Below are 21065 nucleotides of genomic sequence, written 5' to 3' on the forward strand. Positions count from 1 at the left end.
ATATTTTTGGATAATTCGTAAGTACATTGTCGTGGCTGTACGATAACGAAATCTTCCATTTTACTTATATAAAATAATAACATACGATGAAATTTCGAATTTTGTCTTCCTCATTTTAAAAAATAATTTTAATAATTATAAAGCTGATTTTAATCGAATCATATTAATTATAATTAATCTTCTCGCAGCATCCGACGGTGATAAATATCGACACGTTGATTCTGAGACGCTGAAACGTTGCATCTTTGCGCGGCGGAAGGTGAACACGCAGCATCAGAAAGGGAGGAAGGCTCCAAGCGGCGGCCTCCATGGCGTTGGCTTCTCGACTCCTCTCCCGATCCAGACAGATGAATTCACCCTTCGCTTCTTCTCGATATTGACTGATACCTGATTTCTGCTATTCGAAATGGTGTTCGGATGCGATGTGACGAACAGATCTTCCCTAACTCTAGGCGATATTTCGTCTCTCCGATGAATTTAGTCGATGGCGTCGTTTCTGATTCGTTCTTTGACCAAATTTCATTTTCTTTCTAGGGTTTAGGTTTCAGGTTTGATCCTCTAGCATCGTGGAACCCTGATCCTATGCCGTGGTTTACTTCTTCCGTTGTTGCCGCTTCGTTTTGGGACTTCTGTCGGTAGCAGTTAGGGAGCCGATGGATCGGTTTTGTGGTTTTCCTCTGTTGTTTCTGAATTCGATTTTCGGAGATTGTAGATCTGCATGTAGTAATAATGTTATCTGTGCTCGTCGAAATGAGGCAGATGTTGCGGAAATTGGTGATGGAATTATGATTTTGTATTATTTGAATTGCAGATTGACGTCTGGATCCATAGGGAATGATGCTGTCAGAGAAACTGATTATGTGCAATACAAAGTCTGAAATGTTAGTCTGGGATGAACTTGTAGTAATGTTCAAATTGGTTTTGATTTTTCTCTTCATCTTAAGAGTGATACTAATATGAATGTGGTGCTTATTTTGTATTATAATTATGGCATTTTTCCTGAAAAAAGATTATGGCATGGAGCATCTTTCTCCCGGATATGGCTCATGTCTTTCCATAGAAATTTTGCATATTATGTGTGAGCCTCACAAGCAAGTAAAACAAGACCTGTTAACTGTTATAACATGTACTTTATTTATGGTCAAGGACCGTGTTTATGCTGCTGTTTTTTGCTTTTTGCACCACGTGACTTATGAGTTGATAAATAGCTTGTCAAATTAATTGCCTAATATCTGGCAGTTTTTTTGGGTTCATCCATCCACATGGTGAGAATCCAACTTCTCCCATCCTACAAGTAATCCACTCTAGTCTAGTGTTAGTTTCTCGAATTTTTATGTAGCATAACAGTATATTAGGTTCCTGGGTCTTTGTCGATAGTAGTAAGTATGTGTGTGTTTGATCTTGCAGTTATATGCTCGTCAGATCATTGGTCAGATAGTTGTGCAACATGATCATGCAATGCCAGTTCGATCCTACGCGAAAGAAGCTGCACCTTCTGGTTTACCACCCCTCAAAGGAGATGGTAGCATACTAATCTTGTCATATTTCTTGGTTTATCATTCGTTTCAGGATTACCATTATCAATCTTGTAACTTTGGTTATTTTTTGGTTACTAAGTTCCACATTATTGCAGTCTTATAGCGATTTTACTTGCTATGATATTCAGCTCTCAGTTTTTGATCGATAGACTATCACCACGCTTACCAAACTTTATGGAACTGGCTTTTGCAAAAATACATATATTACAGATCTTGCCTTTGTGAATCAGTCAAGGCTCAATGTTATTCACAAATAAAATATAGTTCTTATGACATAATTTGTGTAACTAATGTTTATTTTAAGGCGAGGATGATAATATTACTAACTTGTTAAAGAATTCATGTCACTTATCAATAAACATGACAAGGAAAGGAATTTTCATAATCAAAATCATTTGATGATTATGTTCTTCTCCTCTGAGGATTTATCTATCAAATCTTTAGATTTCTAAATCTATCAAATCCATTACCAGAATCCTGGTTTCTCATTGGGTTTTTTAAATTGTTGGACTTGTGTCATCAGTTCTTGGAAAGGCAAAAAAAAACAAATTTTGGACTTTTTGTCTTCTTAACCTCAGTATTACAATTACTTTCTTTTTTGGATTCCTGATGACTTTTTAGTTAACCATTCATATTCATCAGCTTTTATTGACTTTCCTCACTTGATAGATATGTTGACCCCAAAAGGTCAAGTGCTTGTTAAGATATGTTGTAGCAAGCAAAATGTTCATCTATTGACTTTTTCGTTTGCCATCCTTTTTAAAATTTGATTTGTTCAAGTAATCTTACATGTTTAGTATAACCCAAATTATATTTTAGTAATGACAATCTTATCAAGAATAAGAAAATTTTGCAAAGATGAGGGTAAATTGGGTTTGTTCTAATCAAAGATGAAGTTTTATGTGGTCTCAAGGGTGTCTATCCCCATGTTTTTAACTATCTATGATGATCATGAAACAGCATCTAGTGACTCGACTGAACGAGACTTGTGTGTGAATAATTGGATTAGAGGGACAAGTAGTAGTGTACTGGTTGTGAAATCTTTTACCCTTTGGTAAATTGTAAAGAGAGTTGGTTAGGATTGTAGTAGAATATTTATAGAAAAGAAAAAAAATAGATAACATATAAAAGCTAACTATTATATTGTAATGGGTTGATGGTAGGATGAATAGAGATGAGACAATAATTGTCTTAAGGTACCATTCTGTCACGGACAAACTTCGAAACAGGGTGTTTGATGTAATGCTTATGTATGTCCGTGTCTTTTGGCATGTTCATGCCTTGTACAGCATGTAGAGGGGTGGCCGAAGGCTTAATAGTCCCATTTTAGTTGGGTTGGTGGCCTCTTTAGGCTTGTAAATAAAGGTTGTGTCATGTGGACACGTGCGAGAGATTTTCGGTCTGTAATGGACCATTTTACCCTTTGTTGTGCCACTGTTCAGAGCTTGTAAAGTCTGTTTGTAATTTGCATTGTCTATGAAGTGTTTTTCGGAGATGTTTGCTTGTGGATCCCGATTGAGGCGTTCTCTCTAACCCGTTCTCTTTTTTGGTGGTCCTAAGGGATAATGGGAGGCTTCGGGGAGGTTGACCTTTGCGGACGGACACGCAAGGGTGCCGCACGACTTAGGCAAAACCAGCTAAGTCTGTGTCATATGGTATCAAAGCGGGACAAGCACTCATAGAAACACTTGACATGCAAACGTAGGGGACTTAGCGGGGCTGCATTGAGGGCAGTCAGCAACGCGCGACCGTTTGAGGGAAAACTGGCATGGAGATGTAGGGAAAAGAGTCGCTCGAGGAGCGGGCATCTAACATTGGCATTAAGAGGAATGGCCAACCCTTCGCGCAAGAGGCACCACGAGAACAGGCAAGTTTGGAAGAATGCGGAGCGCACAAAGGTTGGGATGGCTGAGTTTGAGCTACGGCTTAACGTTGACAACTTTACTTGATGGTGCTCAAGGCAAGCGAGGCGCTTGGCAAAGGACAAGACCATGCAAAGTGGAATGAGTTGCTCAGCGACCGAAAGAGTTGTGCAAAGCTCACAGAGGTGAGGGGAATTGCTAACTCGAAGAATTCGATACTCATGCATGGGCTTGTATGCGGACGATGGAATGTTCGTGGCCATCCCAAGGCGGTCGAGACTCGACGCCATGGAGCATTGAAACTTTATCTTCGGCATGCGAAGGATACGTCCGGAGGAGGCTGAAGTGTGCAATGAGTTCGGCATGTTGCTAGGCCTTGAGGGGTGCAGCGGTGGCTGTATTGACGTGGAGGCGCAATCTAGCAAGTGCGTTTGCAAGAGGCAGAACAATGCACAGTTTGTTCAGCAGACCGGAGTAGTCCAAGGGGATGGTGGTCTCTGAAACGAAGAGAGATATTGCTCCAACGGGATAGTTATCCAGGAGGGATAAGTCTCGGCTCTCCAGAGGGAGAATCATGTGAGACAGACCTCACATGTTGAGGAGGAGTACCTCAACAAACAACAACTCCACGAAGCTCGATGGACTGAGCAAGCGGTGAGGAGTTGTCGCATGATCTTACTCGAGAGAATGCATTGGTGGATGCATTGCGAGATCAAGTGGGGGAGCGACCTAAAGCAACTTAAATTAAGGCACACTTGGAGTCGATGTGGAGATCGGACTCAATGGAGGGCTGACCCGTGGAATGGTGGGCACGAGGGCCACCATCGACTCAATGCAAAAACGAGGAGCGGAGCAACTTGGGTGTAACTTGGCGAAGTACCCAAGCCGCATGAAGGGAGCCAACAGAGAAGTTGGAACATGGAACAGAAGCACAATGCTTTCCTTAGACAGAGGTCAAAGACATGAACTCTTGCAGAGGCAAGAGTAGGATCATGTTGTTCCATGGGTCCTTCATTCTGACGGAGCGGACTCATCTTGCATGGTGCCAAAGACGAAGGGAGCTTCTGGGCACATGCACCTTATCTCGGAGGAGCATTTGATGGAGGAACTAAGGCGACTCAATTTGTGGAGGCGAAGTTGGGTTCAGAAGGCCTTAGCACGAGGCAAGAGGATGCAGAGGCAGATGCTCTTGAAGAATATGCCACAATGTTGCCATTCGAGTTGCTATGAAGGAAGCAGTGCGCAACGGAGATTGTGCTGATAGGGGCAGAGGCCCAGGATCCAGACAATGGTGCACAAACTACAGTGAAGTCGGTGGACTTCGGGAGCTACTAGGCGACGGACTGTCCTAGAGCAGTGCTTCATCTAGGTGTGACCCAAGAGTGGGTGGATGAAGGTCGATTGCCAAAGGAACGGACAAAATCGAAGGTGGATGAGACCCTGCGATGTATTGGCAGAGGCCACACATGGAGGGTTCACAATTCGAGTTTATTCCACAAGGATCAGAATGCAATGGAGATGTCACCAGGAGGCGATATGGTGCAGCGGATCGTGGTGGAACAGTTCGTGGCAATGCGATACACACAACAGAGTCCCGGGAGGGACTGGATCATATGGAGGTACGATTGGGAGCTACTGGAAGCTCCACTTCGGTGAACAACACGACGGCAAGAAGGGCTATGGATTCAAGGAGTGAAGACCATGGTACCGCAGAGGCGGGTCTTCCAGGCGTGCTTCGAATTTTGCATCGGATGGAAACCTTGGTCATCAGCATATGGGGGCTGTGTTCCACTAAGGGAAAAGTTCGAATGCAAGTACCAGTGAGTCCCATGGGAGGGACTTGATCATGCAGAAGTATGATCGAAGCAGCTGGAGAGTTGGACTGCTCCAGAGCTCATATTCGCTTAAGGGAGCCCGGCAGTCAGAGGACAAGACCGAGTAAGCGAACGTTGCTACCAAGGAAGCTAAGGAGAACAGAATCGGTGCAAACCCTACAATGTGATGGCAGAGGCCATGCATGGGAGTTGCAGTCTGTCTTTCCATCGACCAAATAGACTGCTTGGAGAACACAGAGGTGTTGAAGCAGGGGGTCGAAAGGGGCGAGGAAGCGATGACGAGTCCAAAGGGACTTAGCTACCCAAAATCAAGGATCAGTTAGAATGGAGGTGGACTCAGAGGAGTGCCACAGAGACATATCTACTGATCGTGAAGAAAAGGGATGCAGATGCGAGGCGACGGATAGTAGGACCATGGGCATGACAGCGCCATGGTACCGCAGAGGCGGGACTTCCGTGAAAGTCATTGATCCCTTGCTCTCATGGAGGAAGAGCGCTTGGTCGTGAAAGGGGCCGAGGAGGTGGAGAATGCAGAGGCAATCTTCAAGTACCGAGACAAGGCTGAAGGGCAGAGGCCGAAGAACTTCGTAAGACCGGTGTCAACAAGTTTCTCATCAAGATAGCCGTAAGTGAAGGACTTCGGGTCATATGCAAGAGTGCACGACCAAGGAACGAAGCAAGCAGTACGCGGTGCTGTACCTTTGCTACTCAGTGGAGTAGGCGGCAGGGTTGATGGAGAAGACGGTACAATCCCAGAGGTGACCTCATCTATCAGAGAATTACTCTAAGTTTGGGTGAAAACTTCCTGCATTCCAGAAGTTCAATGGCATTGAGAAGGTGAATCACAGTAGCTAACTCAACGCAAGGAGTGCAAACACTTCAAGTGCTTCAGAAGTGTGAGTAAAGAGCAGGCGAAGGCCAGTAACCAGCTCGATGCATGAAGTACAACCTCGAGGAGGCGGGCGAAGTCAAGTAACCTTTGCCTTCTCAACTCTTAAGAGAATGGGCGAAATCGAGTACCCCAATTCTTTTATCTATCCAGCAGAGGAGCTCTGCACAAGTTCAAAGACCCTTCGAAGATAATGAAAGACAATAGTTGTCAAATCCTCACCAACGGTGATCAGTGCTACTGAGAGTAGATTGTCCGCTTCATTTCCCAATGAAATGTCAATCGAAAGCGGAAGTGATGCAAACCTACTTGGATGTGACAACTAACTGAAAGAAGAGTCAATGAGCAGATTCTGTGGAGGAAGGACCCAAAACTTCAGAAGTTTGCAAGGCGATGCTCGTTAAAGCTCCAATAAGCATCCAACCAGTTCAAGCAGCATGAGGAATCTTTGAGAGACTGGCGCAGTAAGGATGGTCTTTTCCTTCATCTGGGGGATTCGCAGGAATCAACAATGATCAACACAACTCAGCCAGCCCTACACCAGAGTCAAAGTCATTGGTGAGTTGAAGCAGCATGGCGGATCAAAGGTTCGACTACTCAAAAACAGCAGCGGAGAGCAGTTGGGAGTCAAGAGGCACATTGTAGCTGGAGCAGAAGATTGAAGACTCAGCAAAGGCGAGGAGTTGCAATGTCGACAAAGGCTTCAACGAGGACGTCGAAGGAATAAGTGGGGGAGAATGTCACGGACAAACTTCGAAACAGGGTGTTTGATGTAATGCTTATGTATGTCCGTGTCTTTTGGCATGTTCATGCCTTGTACAACATGTAGAGGGGCGGCCGAAGGCTTAATAGTCCCATTTTAGTTGGGTTGGTGGCCTCTTTAGGCTTGTAAATAAAGGTTGTGTCATGTGGACACGTGCGAGAGATTTTCGGTCTGTAATGAACCATTTTACCCTTTGTTGTGCCACTGTTCAGAGCTTGTAAAGTCTGTTTGTAATTTGCATTGTCTATGAAGTGTTTTTCGGAGATGTTTGCTTGTGGATCCCGATTGAGGCGTTCTCTCTAACCCGTTCTTTCTTTTGGTGGTCCTAAGGGACAATGAGAGGCTTCTGGGAGGCTGACCTTTGCGGACGGACACGCAAGGGTGCCGCACGACTTAGGCAAAACCAGCTAAGTCCGTGTCAATTCGGTACTAGTTTTTATTTTGATTTTGGTGACTCATGCTTGGTATATGCACATACATCATTATATAAACCCTACATGTATTTATATATATAAATGCACATATGTGTATCTGTTTATATGAAAAATGTGTCAAAGCAAATAAATGTTGCTACAAAATTGGTAGTGAGTGTTCTCAACTTGTTTCTAGCTACTTTACACTTTTCCAAGTTTTGCTTGTTGCAATTGGTATTTTTTTTCTTTAATGAATTGATTGTGATGTTGATTAATTAAGCTTAACATGCAAATCTAAATGCAATGAAATATTGATACCATATAATAACACATTAAGTTCTTATAAATGACTGAACTTGAAGATGCATTATAACTGCTATCTTGATTGTGTGCCATAGTTGTTGCATGTAACCGAAAAAGACTGTTTTGTGCAAGAATGAGGCATTGTTAGTGTTTACAGCTAGATAGGCATTTCTTGTAATGAAAGTGATGGTAATATGGGCAACTGTTGGTGCTAATCATATTTTGGAGCCATCTGTTAGCAATCGGAGAAGGGGCTTTGGCCCTGGCTTGGACCTGTTTGGGGGGAAGAGTTTAGCATCCCACTTCAACAATGTTAACAGTGGCTGGCATCCAGAACAGAAATTACTAGTTCTTGACCAACATTGAAGAAATGAATTCTGATTTCTCTGTTTGCCCCACCTCAGAGGATTATCAAATATTTAAGTGGGCCCAATATTTGTGTTAGCCTAAGGGAAGTAGAGAGCAATAACAGCAGTATGGTAAGTGTAACTGTTTTCATATCAATCTATTGTGACTAGCAATTGGGCGATAGTAGACAATAAATAAAACCTTCCAGGCCTTATTGGGGCATCACCTGGGCATCATTGAGTTTCTGTTCCATCAATAATATTTATTTTTTTCTTTAATATGCTTCCTGGAAGTTAGGGAAGCATCATGTAGGTGTAAAGCATAAATTACAATTAGTAGGAAGCAGAGTCAAGAAGGCTAGGCATGCCTATCAAGAACTTCATTGATATCAGGCAAGTAAATCATCAAGATCAAAGTAACACATATTAGGTCTCTCAAAATAAGTATTAGCCTAAACAATCAGTAAGTTAGTCAGAAGATGGTTGAATCATGGCATGAAGTATGTTTACTTTGTGTTTTGTTAGGATACTGCATTCTAGTATGGGCCAGGTATCAATGAGGTGATGGGTTTTAGTTACTTTGAGAAAAATACTAGAGTTGCAACAAAAAATACAGTCTCCTTGTCTGAGAAGAAAATGATGTTCTTGCAGTTTAATGATTCAACTTTTATTTTTCTGACTTGTGTAATACTGTCTCTGAAAAGTGAAGCAAAAAGAACTCTATTTAAGGATGCTCACAGTATGCTGAAAAAAGATCAAAATAACAAGGAATTGTGTTGGTCGTTGAAGGCTGATCATGGGCTTGTTAGTGGGAAAAGATATATGATCATAAGAAATGATGTTTGTCATTGAAGGATGATCATGGGCTTGTTAGTGGGAAAAGACATCCGATAAGATTTAGGATCTAGCTATCCTATAAAGGTATGTTTAGGGAGATGATTTGTTGATGTAAGAAATCAAATTTTAAAGATAATCAAATACCCAAGATTCACATACAAAATGAAAGTCCAAAATGAAAATTGCTAGAGAATTGTCCAAACGCTTGAATGCTGGTTGACCAAGGGAATCATTCCTTTTTCTCTCATCTCCTTTGTTCATTTGTTTCCCAAAAGGGATGGAGGAAACTTTAACACTTCTTGCTTGTCTACTACTTCATTCTTGATCTGCTAGAGATTTGGTTGCTTTACTCTTGTGACTGAGCAATGGATTCAATGATATCAAACAGTGTAAATGATCTCTCTACTTTTTGTTTATACATCATATTTAATGCATTTCAACATATTGTAAATGATATTTTTATTTTTTGTTCATGAATCATATTAGTGCATTAGGAAATGATAGTGCTTATTGTTTTGTTCTCTAGGCACCTGCTTAGTTGCCTACATGATTAGTTGGTTCATGCTGCTTGCATTGCCTTGGCAAACTTACTACCTATATGCCATGAAGAAGGCATGAAACGCGTGTTGCATGGAGGGAACTGGGAATCCTGGATGGAAAAGGTCATCAAGTTCGGAATGTTAGTTCAAATTCCTGTTGGCATCTGGAGTACCTTTGGAAGCTTTTCCTCAAGCCTTAAAGTTAGAGTGATCAAAATATGAAAATTAAGAACTTTATAATATAAAAGAAAAATGAAATATGTTGATAATATGTTGGAACATCATTTTCATTTTGTTGTGATCTGTTACTACAGAACTTTGTAGCTTTAGGTCAGGCTGAAAGTTAATTGCTCTACTTTATGCTCAGTTACTGGACTTACATAGGCTTGGGTTTTAGTTGTATTCATTAGCTGACTTTCTCTTTCAGGATCACCTAAAGAAAACATGTTACATCCTAACTAATATTTGTCATATAGAATATGGTTCATTGTTGATTATTCTTTGATTATCCAATCTAATTGTCTCTCTGTTTCTTGCTTGGAGAACTTACATTTGTATAATTATCACTTAATGTTTCTGAATTGCATCTGACTATTTTATTGATGAGGATTGTACAATTTACTCCAGGAGTGGCCTTACAGATGATCTTGGTGCTGAGACAATGATGATGGAAGCTTTGGAGAAGGTCGAGAAAGAGATAAAAAAGCCACTGCTGAGGTCGGACAAGAAGAACATGGCTGTTCTGTTAGCCGAGTTTGACAAGATTAACCAGAAGTAGGTTGAGAGATTTCAATCCCTGTACTGTATCAGTCGATGCCATTTTATTTCTGCATGGGTGGTTTGTCTCTTATCTAATGAACTGTTGCTTGTCTATACTAGCCTCTCAAAGTTGTTCATAGTAGTTAAAAATTTAACTGATGTGCCCGCACTTATTCAAGAAGAGAGAGGTGGAGAAAATCCAGAAGAATCCATTTTTTCTCCCAGCGCTCTTTTAGTTTCTCTATAATCATGGAAACATTTGGATTGAAGTGGATAGATCCAGTCTTTAAAATAATTTTTTTTCCTTATTCCCCTTGCAGGACAAATAAAATATTTAGAAAGAAGAACATGAAACAACTATAGATAAATTTTTTATCTACTTATTCGAGCTTCTTGTCTTTATTTACCAAGACCAAAGAGAGAGAAGATTGTATTTCGTTTCTTCTCTTCTCCCATCTAAGCAGAGTGAGAGAAAGTTGGCTTCTCTTCTATCCATCTTCTTTTGTAAGTCATTATCCAAATAAAGTCTGAGGATTTTGGCTTTATGCATCAGTTAAATTAGCATAGATGTTACTTGCTATTCGACAATTATGGATTTCTCTATGGATTTAACATGAATTTTATTTCTGCATGAGACCAATACCATCTTGTGTATTCTTAGAGTGCATAATCTCCCTGCTAATTTTCTAGATAAAATTAGGATGTCTACGTTTTCTTTATGATGTTTAAATTTCATACTAGGCTGGGCATTCGAAAGGAAGATCTTCCTAAGTATGAAGAAGAGTTGGAACTTAAAATTGCTAAAGAGGATTTGCAGGGTCTGAAGAAGGAACGTTTTGGAAGCAATGGAAACCCACCTTAAGAGGTCTGTATCATCTCCTTATTAGAGGTTAAACTGTTAAAGTAAAAAATGCTACTAGCATTTGAAGTGTCAAAGTAATTCATCTTACATGCTTTGAGGTGTTATTCCTTAGCGATTCATGCATCATTCAATTTGTATATCAAAAGCCTCAGCTCAAATTATTCTTGAAAGTTGAAGCTATTCTCATAGTTTAAACTACAAGTCCAACTCTTCTATGCATATCCAGTTATGTTTGCTTTTAATTGTCAATCTGACGAACAATAGAGCTAGGGTCCAGTGAGTACCTTTTACTTTTTCTTACAATAAAATATGGTGTATTCAGCATTCAATGAAATCATCTTTTTTTTTTTTGGTAGGCGAATCTCTTTCGGCTGGATATCTTTTTTTAATTTATTTGCTAACTGCTCATAATTTATATGTGCAGGGAGGAATTCAAGGACGAGAAGATGGTTAACGTGAAATCATTGGATATTAGGAATTTCATTTAAGGTTTTTCCAAAATTGTATTGCCAATACTGGAAGGCTAGGCCTCTTTCTTTGTGTTTTCCATGCTTTCAAAGAATTTGAGCTGCTACACCAGCAATTTACATACAGTGCTCGTTATGGACGTCCTTGCACTTTGTCTGTTTGCCTAATAATAAGCAGTTGAATGTGCTACTTAGCAATGCCTTACTGAGCTGGACCATGGTCAGCTCAGATACATATTTGTAATTTTGGGTTCATAGTGGTGGCCGAATCACTCAATATATTTTTTTGATTTTTCTGGGTCTGTAAGCAATTTTCTTTTATCCATGGCAGGTGATCGAGCAATGTTGCCATAAAGTGAGACTTAAGTCCTGATACAATAACAGATCATTCATGCCATGCTTGTTCAGCTGGAATAAGGGCTTTAAAACACTTGTAAGATCCTCATGTTTCGACATCTAATTACTGTTTCCCACCTTTGGTGCCTCCATCCTGTCTACCTCGGACTGCCTTAAAGGTGTGTGCTCATGATTTTAGTATAAAATTGTTCTTCAGAATGCATTTATCCCTTTGCTTCTTGACCTTATAGTTTGTTTGTGTGGAAAACTAGGATGGATGTTTTAAGCTGATGAACTTGTTTGACTTGTGATTATCTCTTAAACCTGTGTTTCTAATAAGCTCTAGCATATGCTTTAAAACATAAATAACCTTATGTTGGCTTTGCCCAGAAATAAAAGTGATGTGATCACTGATATTCATATTATTAAAACTTTTTTTTTCTTAAATAAGTTAGCATGTGTTAAATCAATTAGATAGGATAATTAATTAATTAGCTTGATAAGCTTGAATCATTTGTCCAGTATAATGTATCTCTCAGTATTGTAACATGACTGAGTTGATATGCTTGAACCAGTCACTACCTAATGCTGTGGTCCTCCAAACTTTTAGTCTTCCTTTCACCCTCACTGTAGGATCCAGTTCCTAGTCCTTGAATTTAACTTGGTTCACCCTCACTGATTACTGTGGACTTATTGTAGGAACCATCTTGAATGAAGTTCCTAATCAGTTTAAGATGGTTCACAGTAAAACACAGCCATCATGAACTATGAAGGTTAGTGTGATCAGTATCAATTTAAGCAATAAAGGAATTCTGATGAATCTTCAGCACCAAAATTGCTTCCAAATGTAAACAGAAATCAACTCAAAAGTTAGATCCCAACATGGGTTCTACTTTGGTAGTCTACATGGACTTGAAGAAGGTAGTAAATGGTGCCACTTTATGCACCTAAAACCATTCTCATGATTAATTTCTTTGGTGGAATATTCGAGCTACAAGTCCCATGTGAATATGTAGCATCCATGTGGCCAACATCTGATTAATGTATAGACTTGCCAGATTCCCACATGCAGCATTTGGTTCATATGTTGGCCATTTTATGCTCCATCTGGGACAAGATTTGAGCCTCCATCACATCATTAGAGCATGTTGTCCATCACCTCAGATGTGTTTCGGATGGCAATTAAAAATGTCGGGAAGCACATCTCTGGGATGAGGATACTATCTGTGCATCAAACACACTCACCATGTTTCTTTTATTATGATTATGATTATGATTATGATTATTATTACTGTTTCCTTTGCATATTAAATGGTCCTAACTAAATATATGTTGAAATTAAACTATAATGGAAGAATCTCAACCTAATCTTCCCTCTTCTGTTTAAACATGTTTGAAAAATCATGCGTATCTTCAACTAGAGTGAGGCATGATTATTGATTGTTGCATACCATGATCTCCTATTTGATCTCCATACTACTTTTCTACTAGTTATCATAATATCCAATTTTCTACTTCACATTTTTTACTTCAGAATAATTAACTCATTTTTATAGCCTTCAAAATGAGGATGCAATATGAACCATTTGTTATTTTTGGAGTTTGTGGGATTCTTTTTAGTAGAACTAAATAGACAGATTTTTTATAAAATAAATTTATATGAGAGGATATCAATTTTAAATAGCTTAACTGAATAGAGAGTCTTACATATTATATTTAACAATTACTATACACTAAATAATTTAAAATTTTATTTTTACATATACGAATTATATAAATCTAATTTTCAGATTTTATCCAATTATTTATATCTGCCCAAAACCATAAAAACATGAAATGACCACAAGGACAAGTGTCACATGAGCCACATGCATCTCAAATCTCCATGCCTTGTGCTTAGGACCTGCACCTGCGACCTGTCCGTGGTGGTGCGTCAAACAATGATTTCCAACTCTTCACACACTGCGACAACCGAGTTGTCCACAGCTGCTGCTGCTGCTGCCAGTACTCGTCCACAACAAGCCCAGAGAAAGCGCGAGGCCGGACACTGTCTCTCCAACCGAAGCCATCACTCCCTGCAGGGATTCCCCTCGGCCCCCTTCAGTGTCCGCAGCGCAGCGTAAACAAGCCCATGGCGGTGTTCTCTCTTCCTTGGCCTTCATGCCCGCCGTGTCGCAATGCTGTTCCACCTCACGGATCCCCATGCACGACCGCTTGCCACAGGACGCTGTTTCAGAACGGGAACGGGAACGGGAACGGGTTCACTTCGGGTCTCTCCCATCCAACTGACGTCAAGAGGGAAGAAAGTACGTATCACAGTATCGTTTTGATGTGTTCGACTGATGGGATATGAAACATAACCAACCATTCCAATGGAGACAAACTTTGCCTGGAAGTCATGGACAGAGCAGAAACCACCATGGAATTTTAGGTGGCACATGTGACGCCAAGGAAAAAGAAATGGCCGCGTTGAAGAGAGCAGCCACCGCTGCTGCCCTCTTTTACACTATATAAAACTCATCGGCCGCTTAAAGAAAGGACAGAGATCAACAATGGAGAGGGACCGTGTCGGGGAAGAGCAGTAAAGGTGGCAGCTGCAGGAAGACGGGTCACCCGCGGCTGGGTTCCCCAAAGGCACAGCACACTGTTCCCCCATAACTCCCTCCCTTGTCTCCTTGCAGCATCTGATAAATCTATATATATTTACGAGCTCAGGATATCCCAAGCTGCATGCATTCCATTTCCCCCTCAGCTAAGCCGCAGCAAACCAGGGATCGAGTTCGGTTGGAGATGGAGTTGGAGCTCGGCCTTGCACTCCCTGGCAGTGATCGGACACCGGAGCTGGGTGTCCACGGTGAGAAGAGGGCCAGCTTGTGCAGGAAGAGAGGCGTCGACGAGATGTTAGCCAAGGCTACTTTGCCTCTGTTCATCCAGAAGGACAACGACGAGGATGGCGATGACGATAGCAGGCAATCTAAGCATTTGCAGGAGCTTAATTTGTAAGTTCCATGCACTCGTGTTGATGTTTTAGTTTCATCGATCAGAATTGTTCCTTCTAATGGGTTTGAAATGCGTGTGCAACAGTAGTGGAAGCAGAGTTCTGGTTGGGTGGCCACCGGTGAAAATGTGGAGAAGGAAGAGCGATGACTGCGGCAGGAGGAGGGCGAATTGCGTGAAGGTGAACATGGAAGGGGTAGCCATAGGGAGGAAGGTGGATCTCTGCCTCCATGACTCCTATCAGGCCCTCTTCCTCACGCTAGGCCAGATGTTTCCCAAGAAACAACATGGTATACACCGTATCTAAATCCTTTTGTCATGGAATTCCTTGACAACTACTGTTCGAGAAAGCTAAGATGAGAGAGCTGGCAATGTTGCAGATGGAGAGGAATCTGATGCTGCTTATTATAAGGTTACCTATGAGGATGAAGATGGAGACTGGATGCTGGTTGGAGATGTGCCATGGGAGTTAAGTGTGCTCAAACACCAACACAAGAAAGCTAAGTAGTGTGCCATTAAGTTGCAATTTTAGGAGTTCTGATCTGGTCTCCACTGATGCTTGTTACAGAGCTTTCATCCAGTCCGTGAGGCGTCTCAAGATATTCAACTGAGCAAGAGCACAGGAAGGCAGAGAGGCCACTTTTGTGCCGTTTCTCCATGGCTAGATCTTTTGTGCTTGGTTTCTGCGGATGTAATCCTTAGTAAAGCAGTCTTTTGTTCGTTTATGATGAACTCTATGATGTTGATATTGTATAAATATGATGATGTTATGTTTATCCAAGCAGTCGAGGATTAGATCATTTTGATTGCAAGATGAGCGACTCCAAAACTTGGGCTTCTTTTCGAGAGCATTTCTCTGCAGTATGAACTCGAATTTGATCTAATGAACATGACCACAGATTTTTCCTGCCAATAATTGAGCAGAGGACCTTGAATTATACCTCCTCCTCCTCCTCTGTTTTCTCTTGCGTTGCTGTGAAACTGTAACAGGAGGCATTAACGCAGAAGAGGCCACAGCATGATTCACAAACAAAGCCTCCCTCACTTCCTGAAACAGAGCAGATGATCTACCAATTGATCAAGTGCAGAAAGAACTGGACAGCTGACATGAAGAAGCAGACAAGTCTTCAGAGTGCTTTTGTTATCAAAGCCCTCAGAATCTTGTAAAACGGATAAAGTAAATGCTTTAGCTGTGATCATGGTTCATCAGAATTGCAATCCACAACAAGCAAGAAAAGATTTCAAAGTTTTATGTTCAGATTGAAACCTTCGATACAGACAAGAGTTCATGAAAATTTATAGGAAGATGTTCTTGAAGATACAGTGGGAAGCTGAAGAGCAGAGGAGGATACTCTCACTTGCAAATTCCAATTTACTTGTTGCGATACATATTTATACGATTTAATTCCCAAAAACATATGGAACCAAAGATAAAGAATAAAAACAAGAGATTAAGCTGATTGAGCTAAGAAATGGGATCACATGAGAATTCTTATGGAAAAGATGGTATGACATGAACAATCTGTGATAATGCTCATTGTCTGATGGTTGACAAACAATCCTGTAATCAAGCCTTTCATAACAACAAAAAATATGTTGGAGAAGTCAGACATGATCTGCTTCTTTTCTGGCCTACCAAGACACTCCAGAGACAATAACATGTGAACATCATCCCAAATTATTGTGGCACATCATCTTGCAATAAAAGTCATCTAATCCACTACATCAACCAAAGACTTCGATTGCAGGACCAGGAAATTAATCACCCCATGTACACAAACACACACACATTCTATAGAGTCATGATGGTGTTCTGCTACATACTGCAGCAACTGAAACAAACATTACATGAGCAGAAAGAAACATTACATGCTACTAAGCCATGGCAAATGGGACAGTGATTTCCCTTTCCTTCTCTGCCTTCTCAGTTGAGTATCTTGAGACGCTTTACGGACTGGATGAAAGCTCTGCAACAAGCATCAGAGGATGAAAGCTCTTCATGAAGAACAAAGCAATCTGGGTTCATATTTTTGGGGGTCTTAACTTGCAGCAATAAGGAGGAAATTAATGGAGAGGGCAGGATACTTACTCCCATGGCACATCTCCAACCAGCATCCAGTCCCCATCCTCGTCTTCGTAAGTGACCTTGTAAAAAGCAGCATCAGATTCCTCTCCGTCTGCAACATGGCCAGCTTGCTCGTCTTAGCTTTCTTGAGCGGTAGATGTCAAGGAATTCTATGACAAGAGGATTTAGATATGGAATATACCGTGTTGCTTCTTGGGAAACATCTGGCTTAGCGTGAGGAAGAGGGCCTGATAAGAGTCATGGAGGGAGAGATCCACCTTCCTCCCTATGGCTACGCCTTCCATGTTCACCTTCACGCAGTTCACCCGCCTCTTTCCGCCCTCCTCGCCCTTCCTTCGCGACACTCTCACCGGCGGCCACCCAACCAGAACTCTGCTTCCGCTGCAACATATTTTGCATGCAGTTCCGACACCATTAGCCAACAACTTTACGGAAGATTCTTGGCCAAAAGAACTAGACGAACTTACAGGTTAAGCTCCCGCAAATGGTTGAAGCGGCTGTCGTCGTCATCGCCATCATCATCGTCGCCGTCCTTGTGCACGAAGAGAGGCGGCGAAGTTGCCCCGTAGAACATATCATCGAAACCTCTCTTCCTGCACGTGCTGGTTCTCTTCTCGCTGGCAAGACCCAGCTCCGCTATCAGGTCACCGCCGGGGAGTGCCAGGCCGAGCTCCAACTCCATCTCCGCCGCAACTCGGTGTCTTCTTCGCCTTGGCTGAGCTGATGGAGCACTGGAAAGGACCCAGCTGGGCTATGTTCAGCTCGTATATGTACATGCATCAGGATCTACAGGAGGGAGAGATTTATGAGGGGGCGGGGGAACAGTGTGCTGGGTTCGGAGGGGACCCAGCCGCGGTTATCATGTCTCCCTGCAGCTGCCAACTTTTGTGCTCTCTCCCGACACGGTCCCCTTCCATTGTTGATCCCTGTCCTTTCTTTAAGCGGTCGAGGAGTGCAGAAGAGGGCAGCAAGTGGTGGCTTCTCTCTTCTCCTCCGCCCATTTCTTTCTTCCTGGGGTCAAGATGGGCCAACCCACGAATCAATTCCGCCAGCTTAATTTTCCATGGTGGTTGCCGGTGTGTCCATGACTTCCTGGCCAAGCTGTCTCTTCCACTCTCTTCCGTCTCCTTTGGAATGGTTGGTATGCTTCGCATCCCATCAGCACAACACATCAAACAGATACTGCAAGCAGATGTATCATCACAATGGAAAACTCGGAATGGACACCACAATGGAATTGACAATGTTGCTTTTATGGCCGTCAGATACTGCTTGATTTCAGAATGGCAAGTGTGCTTTGTCTTGGATTGCGGTGTCGTCCATGTTGTGTCGCTCGATACATGTGATGGAAATCACAAAGGTTTCGTTTGCTTTTTGACCAAACACATCTACTTAGATTTGGATGCAAAATCTATCATACTGCGTTCAAGTTCGGCCATCATTTTGGGTGTGCTTACTAACTTGATCATGCATCCTTCGCTCAAATCACGGATCGGTTAGGTTGAGGAAACGTAAACCCTAACCCAACCAGACATTTGAGGTTCTCAAATCCGACCACGCTAGCTGATGTATAATAAGAAAAAGGCTTAGAGATGAGTTCGAGTTTAGTAAAACTAATTCAACTTATATTATTAGATAATCTAATCGAATCATGATTCCTAACACATGTAGCATAGTGAACTATAAGAACTCAATAATTAGCATGACATCGCAAGATATCGGATATACTATATCTATCTAAACTTTATAAACATAGTTTTACGAGCTATTTACTAACTTAAGCATAAGAAGAGTTGTCTCTGTTCGATATAGTTTTATCTTTACGTCGTAAAATGTACGAGACACAAAGGAATAATCCGACAAGATAACATTCGAAAAATGAGCATTGAACTTTGTTATTATTTAAGAGCAAAGCTACAGATGCTAAAGCTATATAAGCATCAACATAATACGATAATGTTACTAAATCGAGTTCAAAATATGTTCCCACCGACCCCGAAAGCCTGCACGCTGCACAATCTCAGGATGCACTCTCCTTCCGAATTCATTTATATATAGATAGATATACGTATTCTCTTCGCTCAAAATATGCCAATGTGCAGCGTTTGCGACCACAATAACTAAACCGCCTGCTCTCCGCGCACGTAACAACGTGTATCGAATGACGCCCGGCTTGTCTCCTCCACGTACATGCACACACCGGCGCCGTCCTCGGAGACCGCCGAGCCAGCAGGCAGCGATACGTACCAGCTGTCCTTTTGACGTCAGCCGGAGGGGAGAGTCCCGGAGTGAGTCCATTCCCTCCGTGCATGGAGGTCGTAGAGCAGCGTCCCATTGCAGTGGATGTGCATGGGGATTTGGGAGGCGGAACAGCGTTACGACACGGCCCGCGTGAGGTCGAGGATAAGACGACATGGCCGTGGGTTTGTTTAGCAGACAGCGTAGGGTCCCGAGGGGAATCCCAGGGAGTCATGGCTTCGGTTGGAGAGACAGAGGCCGCCCTCTCTCTCTCTCTCTTTCGGTGGGCTTCTTGTGGACGACGACTGCCAGGCAACAGCTGCAGCTCTGGTGTCGACGTCTCGGTTGCCGTGCGTGACGAGTTGGCAACAATTGTTTGACGCACACCTCACGGCATACTTCGTGCAGGCTGTAAGCAAAGGTTTGGAAGTTTGACAGCCTTCATGGCGATTTCATGTATGCATTTTGGTACTCAAACATGCAGAAAGCTAAATGACTCATAGAGTCAATTATGTGGGTACAAGAAACTTATTTTTTTGGTAATCTCTTGACAATTCTTTGTATAATAATAAAATATAATTTTATTATTTATAATATCATAATTATCAATCATATCTTTATTCTAATAATATCTTAATTTATTTATCAAAATCTTAATTACGTCGATGTTGCTCGATGCCATTTCATCATTCGATGTTGCCCGATGTCATAATTCGTCTTGTGATGTTGTTTGTTGCTAGACAAAGAGAAAAAACACTACTCGACGAATGAGAAGATCATGTTTGTCGATCGATCATTTGTCGCTCATTGTCCATCGCTTCGAAGATAAGAAAGAGGAAAAAAAATATTTATGTTCATTTATAAACGGATATTTTTGAAATATTAAAAAATTTAAAATAAAAATTTTAAATAATACAAATGGATTGCAAATAAAAATCTTCATGAATACAAATCATAAGAGATTTCTAGGATGCTCCGTGATGCTTTAACGTCCATCTATCAACAGTTGTAATAATCTCATGGGAAATCACAAGGATTATAAATTATCATTGCTAATTCATATATATATATATATATATTAATTGAGATAATATTGATATTTCTTGATACAATATAATATGCGTGACAATATGGATACCATGATCCAAGATCACGTTATGTATCATTAAATAACCATCCCACGTTTTGGTTGAGCCACAAATAATTCCTCAGAAAGAAGAAAGGTTTGGACAAGTGGTGGAAGATATGGTTGTGATTTGCACCCCCATAGTTTAATTTCCACACAATCTTTATTTGGGATTTCTTATCATATTAAGAAAAGAAAGGTATCCAAGAAGGATGTGATTGTTGTCACATGTGGGGTTTAATCTTTAATCCAAGGAATAAATTTAATTTTGATAATACTTAACCCCAAATAGTTGCATTAAATGACTCCTAAAAAAACTAAGATATTTTTTACTCTTAATTGGTATGGGTCTATCTTTTTTAACTACTTGCATATGTATTTATATATCTCGGATTACTAATTTGGGTTACTAACTTGGGTGTTAGAAGGATCAGGTCATAAAATCTTTTTTGATCTCGATCTTCATACATGTGGTATTTCGAGAGTTCGATGTTTCATCTCGGAGGTATATCAGATAATCCTGCCTATTTGGGTCTAGACCACGTCGATCAAGACATCAATAATATTTTTGCTCGTTTATGAGAATGCATATTACAATCTAAAATTTATTTTCTCTTTGACAATAAAATTAAGACCAATAAATATTGATTGGTACAACATCGATATTTCTTAGTACAATCCGCATGATAACATTGCTGCAAGAAAACTAATATGAGGATCCAATAGAAGATTATGGAGTGTATCAATGAAGAAACATCCCTCGTTTTGGTTGAGTCGCAAACAATCCTCCATTAAAAATAGTTGAACAAGTGGTGGGAGATTTGGTTGTGATTTGCCACCCTATTGTTTAATTTGGACACATCTTTAT

At 41.2% G+C, this 21065-nt stretch overlaps 2 protein-coding genes and 1 pseudogene across 3 annotated transcripts; 2 read left to right on the forward strand and 1 right to left on the reverse strand.

Annotated features, from left to right (window-relative positions):
* The first annotated feature begins 243 nt into the window (after positions 1 to 243).
* LOC135623701 (probable ATP synthase 24 kDa subunit, mitochondrial) lies at positions 244 to 11716 on the forward strand (annotated as a pseudogene).
* Positions 11717 to 14540: 2824 nt separating this feature from the next.
* Positions 14541 to 15255, forward strand: LOC135622104 (auxin-responsive protein IAA9-like). Its single transcript, XM_065123743.1, has 3 exons — positions 14541 to 14749; positions 14835 to 15037; positions 15128 to 15255. Exons 1-3 carry the CDS (start codon positions 14541 to 14543, stop codon positions 15253 to 15255), a joined length of 540 nt encoding a protein of 179 aa, XP_064979815.1.
* A 1264-nt stretch (positions 15256 to 16519) lies between these two features.
* LOC135621871 (auxin-responsive protein IAA9-like) lies at positions 16520 to 17594 on the reverse strand. 2 transcript variants are annotated; one of them, XM_065123478.1, is made up of 4 exons: positions 17301 to 17594; positions 17015 to 17214; positions 16837 to 16924; positions 16520 to 16714 (listed from the first exon to the last, which is right to left on the reverse strand). In XM_065123478.1, the coding sequence occupies exons 1-4, from the start codon at positions 17513 to 17515 to the stop codon at positions 16672 to 16674; spliced, it is 546 nt and encodes a 181-aa protein (XP_064979550.1). In that variant the 5' UTR covers positions 17516 to 17594; the 3' UTR covers positions 16520 to 16671. The 2 variants fall into 2 exon arrangements, with proteins under 2 accessions (XP_064979550.1, XP_064979551.1); XM_065123479.1 differs by having other exon boundaries at positions 16520 to 16742.
* Positions 17595 to 21065: the final 3471 nt, after the last annotated feature.

Source organism: Musa acuminata, chromosome BXJ2-9 (genome assembly GCF_036884655.1).
Source record: "Musa acuminata AAA Group cultivar baxijiao chromosome BXJ2-9, Cavendish_Baxijiao_AAA, whole genome shotgun sequence".
NCBI classification, from domain to species: Eukaryota; Viridiplantae; Streptophyta; class Magnoliopsida; order Zingiberales; family Musaceae; genus Musa; species Musa acuminata.

Excerpts from the sequence above, each read along its gene's own strand:
- LOC135622104 (XM_065123743.1), top strand. The coding sequence starts at position 14,541 with ATGGAGTTGGAGCTCGGCCTTGCACTCCCTGGCAGTGATCGGACACCG. Across the intron at positions 14,750-14,834 it reads CATTTGCAGGAGCTTAATTT|TAGTGGAAGCAGAGTTCTGG; the intron begins GTAAGTTCCATG and ends CGTGTGCAACAG. Across the intron at positions 15,038-15,127 it reads GTTTCCCAAGAAACAACATG|ATGGAGAGGAATCTGATGCT; the intron begins GTATACACCGTA and ends GCAATGTTGCAG.
- LOC135621871 (XM_065123478.1), bottom strand. The coding sequence starts at position 17,515 with ATGGAGTTGGAGCTCGGCCTGGCACTCCCCGGCGGTGACCTGATAGCG. Across the intron at positions 16,925-17,014 it reads GTTTCCCAAGAAGCAACACG|ACGGAGAGGAATCTGATGCT; the intron begins GTATATTCCATA and ends GCCATGTTGCAG. Across the intron at positions 16,715-16,836 it reads GTTGGAGATGTGCCATGGGA|AGCTTTCATCCAGTCCGTAA; the intron begins GTAAGTATCCTG and ends TGCTTGTTGCAG.